Consider the following 5,798-nt stretch of genomic DNA (forward strand, 5'->3'; position numbering starts at 1 on the left):
CAATCGTCCCCTTCTCCCTCCCGACATTCGGGGTGGGGGAGACCCAGAAATGGCACCCAGTGAGGGGGGAATGGCACCCATTGCCCGGGATGGGGAACCATGGCTGAGCTGGGGAGACCTGGCCGGGTGCAGTGCAGGAGTCTCAGCTGCAGATGGTTGGAATTCCCATTATTTGGTGTTTGTTTCTCACTATTTGTGTTGTCCCAGCAGGGCAGTGCAGGGGGTCAGGGAGCCCAGGGAGCAGTGCTGCATTCCTGCCATTATGGATGGCGATTCCTGAGTAAATAAAAGGAGAAACAGCAACGAGACAGTTTGTTTTCCTTCTTTTGCTAGATTGCTTCGGAATTTTCCTCCACCTGTTTTTTTATTTTATTTTTTTTTAAAAAGAAACTTCTTGAACCTTTCCGACCGACTCAGACCTCTGCAACTCCAACATCTGTGATTTTACCACCTGTTTTTTTTCTCAAATTCCTTGAGCTCTTCAGCAGGACGAGGCCCTGCGAGTCCCACCCTCCCTCCGGTGAGCTGCCACCTCTCCCGGGACACGGAGTCCCAAAGCGCTGCTGCTTTTTGTTCCACCCTCCGCCGGTGATTCTTTCCCGGGGGATGTCCCGGCACCCTCAGGACGAGCCCCAGCCCTCGGTCGAACCCCTCTCCCGCTGACGGGAGGACCGGGACGGGCTCCGGCCACCACCACCGCCTCGGCCAGGCCAGGCCAGGCCCGGCCGCCCCTCCCGTCCCCCCGCCGCCTCCCCCGTTGCCCGGGTAACGCCGCGACCTCCCGCTTCCGGCCGGCGGGTGTGGCGCGTTGTGATGACGCAATCGCCTTGCGCCTCCCCGCCCGCTCCCTGCCCGCCGCCGCCACCGGCCGGAACCGGAGCGCCGCCGCCGCCCCCCGCACATGCGCATTGCGGCGCTCGGCCCTAGGCCCGGGCCTTCCATCAGCCCGGGCCCGGCACGCCTCAGCTCGGCGGCCGCGGACCGGCGAGAGGCCATGGGCAGGACGGTGAGTGCGGGGCGACGGCCCCGGGGCTGGGCGGCGGGGAGCGGGGAGGAGGCGGCGGTTTCGTCCCGGGCCTCGCTCGGTCGCGGCGGGCGCGACAGCGGCGGTGACCGTGAGAGCGCGGGTGCCGGGCCGGGCCTGGCGTGACGGTGCGGGTGTGGGCCGGGCCCGGGGCACTGCACCGACCGCCCCGTGACCCCCCCCCCCCCTTCCCCCCGGCGGGGCTCCGGTGCCCTCCGGGAGTCGCCGTCCCGGGAAAGCGGCCGTGACCCGGTGGCCTTTGGGGGCTGGCACTGCCCGTCCCGGCCGGCGCGGCTCCGCGTTGTCGGGGCTGGGCTGTGGAGCCGGTAGGCCCCGGGGAGGGCCCGTGCGAGCTTCCTGCGTGGGTTCCGTTCCCAGGTCCGTGGGGTTTAATTTCGGATCCGGTAGGATGTAGGAGGAGTTGGCGTTTCCCCTCCTTCCGGTGCTCCCCGCTGGCGTTTCTCAGCGCTAACCTTTGTTTGTCATTGTCCCCAGCCTCCCCGGGCTCCCTCGGGAAGGCTTTGTTCCCGCCTGGCTCCCGGTGCTCCCGCTGTTATCCCTGGTTTTCCAGGAATCAGGAATATCCCAAACCCCGTCTGGAGGCTGTGAGGGGTGAAGCAGCACTGCAGGTCTGTGCCTTGCTCGTCACACGCCTCCCATTGAGAGGAGAAGGGCTGAAAACTCCCCCAAATCCAGAGTTCCTTAAATCGTTATCCTCCTGATGAGGCCACTGGGAGGTGTGGGATGGGGCAGCGTGGGCTTCCCTGGGCCTTAGGGGTTGAGATCCTTTGGTATCCCAGAAGAGACAAACTCAGCTCTTCAGCCTCCCAGAAACACCCAAAAATATCATCTTTAGGTTGGGTTCTCCTGGAGGTTGGGAAAGACCTCCAGACCTTCTTTCCTAGCCCGAGGGGTTCCTTCAGGATGCCAGGAGCCCCCTGCCCCCTTTGCAGCACTTGCAGCATCCTCATAACTTTCCCAAGTACCTTAGGAATTCTGTTCCAAACACCCAAAATATCATCAGGGGGCAGTGGGTGACCAGACCCACTGTGGGCATCATGAGCCAAGAGCCAGGTTTGGGATCTGCATTTGGAAACTGCTCCCGTGTCCTGTCCCCTGTGCCCTGGGTGGTGGCTCTGGGACAGGAGGAGGTGACAGACCAGAGGGCTGTGGTTTGCTCTTTGCTGCCTGTGTGTAGTCTTTTCTTACACTGCTTTTTATGGGATTAAAAATTCCTGCCTGGGGAGGAGCCGTGTGGCTCTGAGAGCTGAGTGGCTCTGAGCCTTTTAACACTGAGAAAAAAAACAACAACAAAAAAATTGAAACTTGCTCTCTCGTTTTATCTTTTTAGATCAACTCATGTGTAGAGTGTTGTGAGTCTATGAAGCACCTTAGCAGTTTCTTTCACTCTTCCTAGAAGGCCAGGGGGGCCCAGGAAAACTTCACTTTTCTCTTACAAGAATTCAGTGGCATCCAGACACGGCCCCGGATCCCCAACCTCCTGCTGAGTGGATGGCAGCACCGTTGAAAATGTAACATTTCAGCAAGTTTCTTTTATTCTCACAAGGTCCCTCTGCTCCTGGCTGTTCCCAGTGTTGATATTGGAGTTTATTGAAAGAGCAGGAACCTCCCTGGGGTCGGTTGGTTATGTGGGGGGCACAGCAAATGGGAAGAAGCTGCTGCTGTTCTCAGAGTCAGGCTCTGCAGCTGAGTTGTGTTGGTTTCATCTCTGACCACTTCATGTGCCCTGCAGAGGATGTTCTTGCAACACACTTCTGAGCTGCTTGGTATTTTCTCTCTACAGGCAGGAAATGATTGCCATGAGGCACTTACAATTATGGGTGTCTTTGATAATTGAGAGCAGACCTCCATTTCCTATTTTTCTTGATCCTAAATTAACCCACGCTCCTTTTTACTAGCCCTGGATTCATGCAGAGCCAACAGGCTGCCTGCAAATGTCTGTAATGGGGAGAAGGAATTAGAACCTGGGGCCAAGCAGAGGAGACCAGAACTCCACTTTCCTTTTACATGTTGCATGAGAAAGGAAGCAGGGAAGAGACTCACCCAGAGCTGCACAATCAGGTTTCTGATACCCCAGAACAGTTCCCTGCAGCTGTTTCATTTCTTCTGCAATGGGTTTTGTTACTAATGGAGCAAAAAGAAGTTCTTGAAGGAACTTTGAAATTTTTAGTTCTTAATTTGAAGAGTGAAGGGGACTGAGTGCCTGGGTGTGTGAGGGGCTGGGGAGGTCCCTGTTTTCTGGAGCATTATCTGATGAGCACATTGCCAGCTCATAATTCCCGGAATTGGGCAGATTGTGAGCCTGGGGTGAAACAGGGAGCAGCTAACAGGCTGCTGCTCATCACTCACATCACAACAATGGGAGTGTGGAAGGATGTTAAGATTATAAATTCTAAACACTCCAGAAGATCAAAATATTTCACTTATCTCCCTAGATGTCTTTGAAAGGCTGCCTTGCCATCAGATGCACTGACAGGGCTGCAAGGCTCAGCTGAGCAAGGGGAGGCACATCCTGCAGAGTGTGAAAAACACCAGTGCCTCATTGTTCTTGCAGGGCCTGCCATTATTTTCAGTTTGTTTATTTGGTGAAGTTTTGCCAAGTTTTGAAAAGAGCAGAAATCTGGCATCACCTCTGCCTCTGGGCTGCAGAACTCCCTTGAAAAAGTATTTGGAGAACTTCTTTGCTTTAAAAGAAAGAAGATCCAATGCAAGCACGTGGATTCATGTTGATGCTTGCATGGCTGTAGGGATGTTTGTTTGATGGAGAGGGGTCTGGGTATGAGCCAGGATCATTTCAGAATGAAATTCTGCTTTTTCCTCGAAGACCAGTGCTGGTGTTGTGTGCTGTTAGGGAGCTGCTGTGCTGGAAACAGGGCTGGAGTTCTGTTTGTCTGCTTGGTAAGATAAACAAGGATGTTTTAAGCCAAGAGGTCAGGTTTTGCAAAGCAGTTGTAAGTGCCAAGCTGGGGAGAATCTTCCCTCCTGCTGGGACTGCTTCACCCTGTGTTCCCTCTCTGCCTTCCTGCAGGTCTCTTCCTTCCTGGAACTTCAGCAAAGAGTTAGCGTTCCGGGGCCCTCGGATCTTTTCCATGTTGATGGATAAATCTTTGCTATGTGCCCTGTAAATCCTGCCCTGGGGCTCGGTGAAGGGTGGGGTGCCTGATGCCTGTAATCCCCATCCCCCGCCGGGTCCGTTCGTTCCACGGCCCCCACACCACCTGCCTGCATTCTGCCTGTGGCCCGGTCCGGACCACTCACTTGGTGAGGACCAAGTACAACAACTTCGACATCTATCTGAAGTCCCGGTGGATGTATGGCTTCATCCGGTTCCTGCTGTACTTCAGCTGCAGCCTTTTTACCTCCATCCTCTGGGTGGCACTCTCTATCTTGTTTTGCCTTCAGTACCTCGGCATCCGGATCTTCCTGCGTTTCCAGTACAAACTCTCCATCATCCTCCTCTTGCTGGGCCGAAGGCGAGTTGACTTCAGCCTCATGAATGAACTGCTCATCTATGGAATTCATGTCACCATGCTGCTAGTGGGGGGGCTGGGATGGTGTTTCATGGTCTTTGTGGATATGTAAATAAAAAAAAAGAGCATGTGGGCCGAGAAGGTGACTTTTCTTCCACCCCAAAATGTCTCCAGGTGATCTTTTTTCTTATGTATATAAATTAATTAACTTATCCGTGCCACTTTTTGTTGATAAATCAAGGTACTTGTCTCTGGAATTTGTGCTCTTTTGGAGGGCTGAGGTGCATTTTGGTTCTCCAAGTGCACCACTCAGTTGAGTGTTTCTCATTTGCACAGTGCAAGTTAATGTAAGTTTTGTCTAGTCCCAAGGAGCCACTTTCCTGCTGCTCCTGCATTCCTGTGGGAATGAGAAAGGCAGTGATTTGCCTGAAGGACAGAGCCAGGGAACTTTGCACCCCACAGTTTTAATCCATCTCCATTCTTCCAAAAAATATTCCTTAATGTCTCAGGCACATCATCTGGATCCTACTTGACCAGAGTTCCCTTTTCTCTGCATCCTTTGGATTTTGCATATTTCCTGCTAAGAATACCAGGTCAAATTTACAGAGCACAGAGGTGTTTGGGGTTTTTTTTTTCCTGTTTTGCTTTAGGATTTGTGCAAGAAATCCTTTTGACCCCCTGTGCTGTTGTGTTGACTTTAATGCAGTCGTATCCCTTCGAGTGGCTTTGTGCTTTTCAGGCAGTTTAGTGCTGAGTAATTGGGTCTTACCCTGGCAGAACAAATCCAGGGGACTGGTGGGTGCAGAGTTTGGGATCAACGTGCTCTGGAAACTCCCAGCCACAGCAGATCCATTGCAGAATGGAGTGGGACCCATTGCAGTGGTGTTTAGGTCATGGGTTTTGGGTTTATTTTCCCCTAGAATGATGAGTTCTGGTTTTCTCACAGAGGTGCTTCTGGAGTATGGGGAGAGGAGAGTGGCTTGTCTGGGAGAGGCTGGCAGCAGGGCACAGCCTGAAATGGTGATAATTGTTCTTTGTGATTACAGGAAACATTCTCCTAGCTCTGCAGCAGTGAGAGGGGGGTCACTGGGGAGCTTTACTGGCAGCTCAAAGAGGGAGTTAAGCATTAAGCTCAGTTTTACAGGTTTTCATCTAACATCTCAGACTTCCTCTGCAGTCAGTCAAGTCACTATTTATGGAGTCTGGAAACTGACCTAAAGTTTATTTTTATTCTGGTTTTAGTTTGGGGGTTTTTCCTTATAATGGAATATTGCTCTTTTCCC

General features: G+C 53.2%; 1 protein-coding gene across 3 annotated transcripts; it reads left to right on the plus strand.

Moving 5' to 3' along the window:
* The first annotated feature begins 861 nt into the window (after positions 1-861).
* TMEM250 (transmembrane protein 250) lies at positions 862-4,728 on the plus strand. 3 transcript variants are annotated; one of them, XM_030461102.1, is made up of 3 exons: positions 862-1,006; positions 2,442-2,556; positions 4,074-4,728. In XM_030461102.1, the coding sequence occupies exon 3, from the start codon at positions 4,208-4,210 to the stop codon at positions 4,625-4,627; it is 420 nt and encodes a 139-aa protein (XP_030316962.1). In that variant the 5' UTR covers positions 862-1,006; positions 2,442-2,556; positions 4,074-4,207; the 3' UTR covers positions 4,628-4,728. The 3 variants fall into 3 exon arrangements, with proteins under 3 accessions (XP_030316962.1, XP_030316961.1, XP_030316964.1); XM_030461101.1 differs by having other exon boundaries at positions 866-1,006; positions 2,376-2,556; XM_030461104.1 differs by having other exon boundaries at positions 866-1,006; positions 2,445-2,556.
* Positions 4,729-5,798: the final 1,070 nt, after the last annotated feature.

The sequence above is a fragment of the Calypte anna genome, chromosome 17 (assembly GCF_003957555.1).
Source record: "Calypte anna isolate BGI_N300 chromosome 17, bCalAnn1_v1.p, whole genome shotgun sequence".
Taxonomy (NCBI): Eukaryota; Metazoa; Chordata; class Aves; order Apodiformes; family Trochilidae; genus Calypte; species Calypte anna.

Coding starts and splice junctions, on each gene's coding strand:
- TMEM250 (XM_030461102.1), top strand. CDS start 4,208: ATGCCTGTAATCCCCATCCCCCGCCGGGTCCGTTCGTTCCACGGCCCC.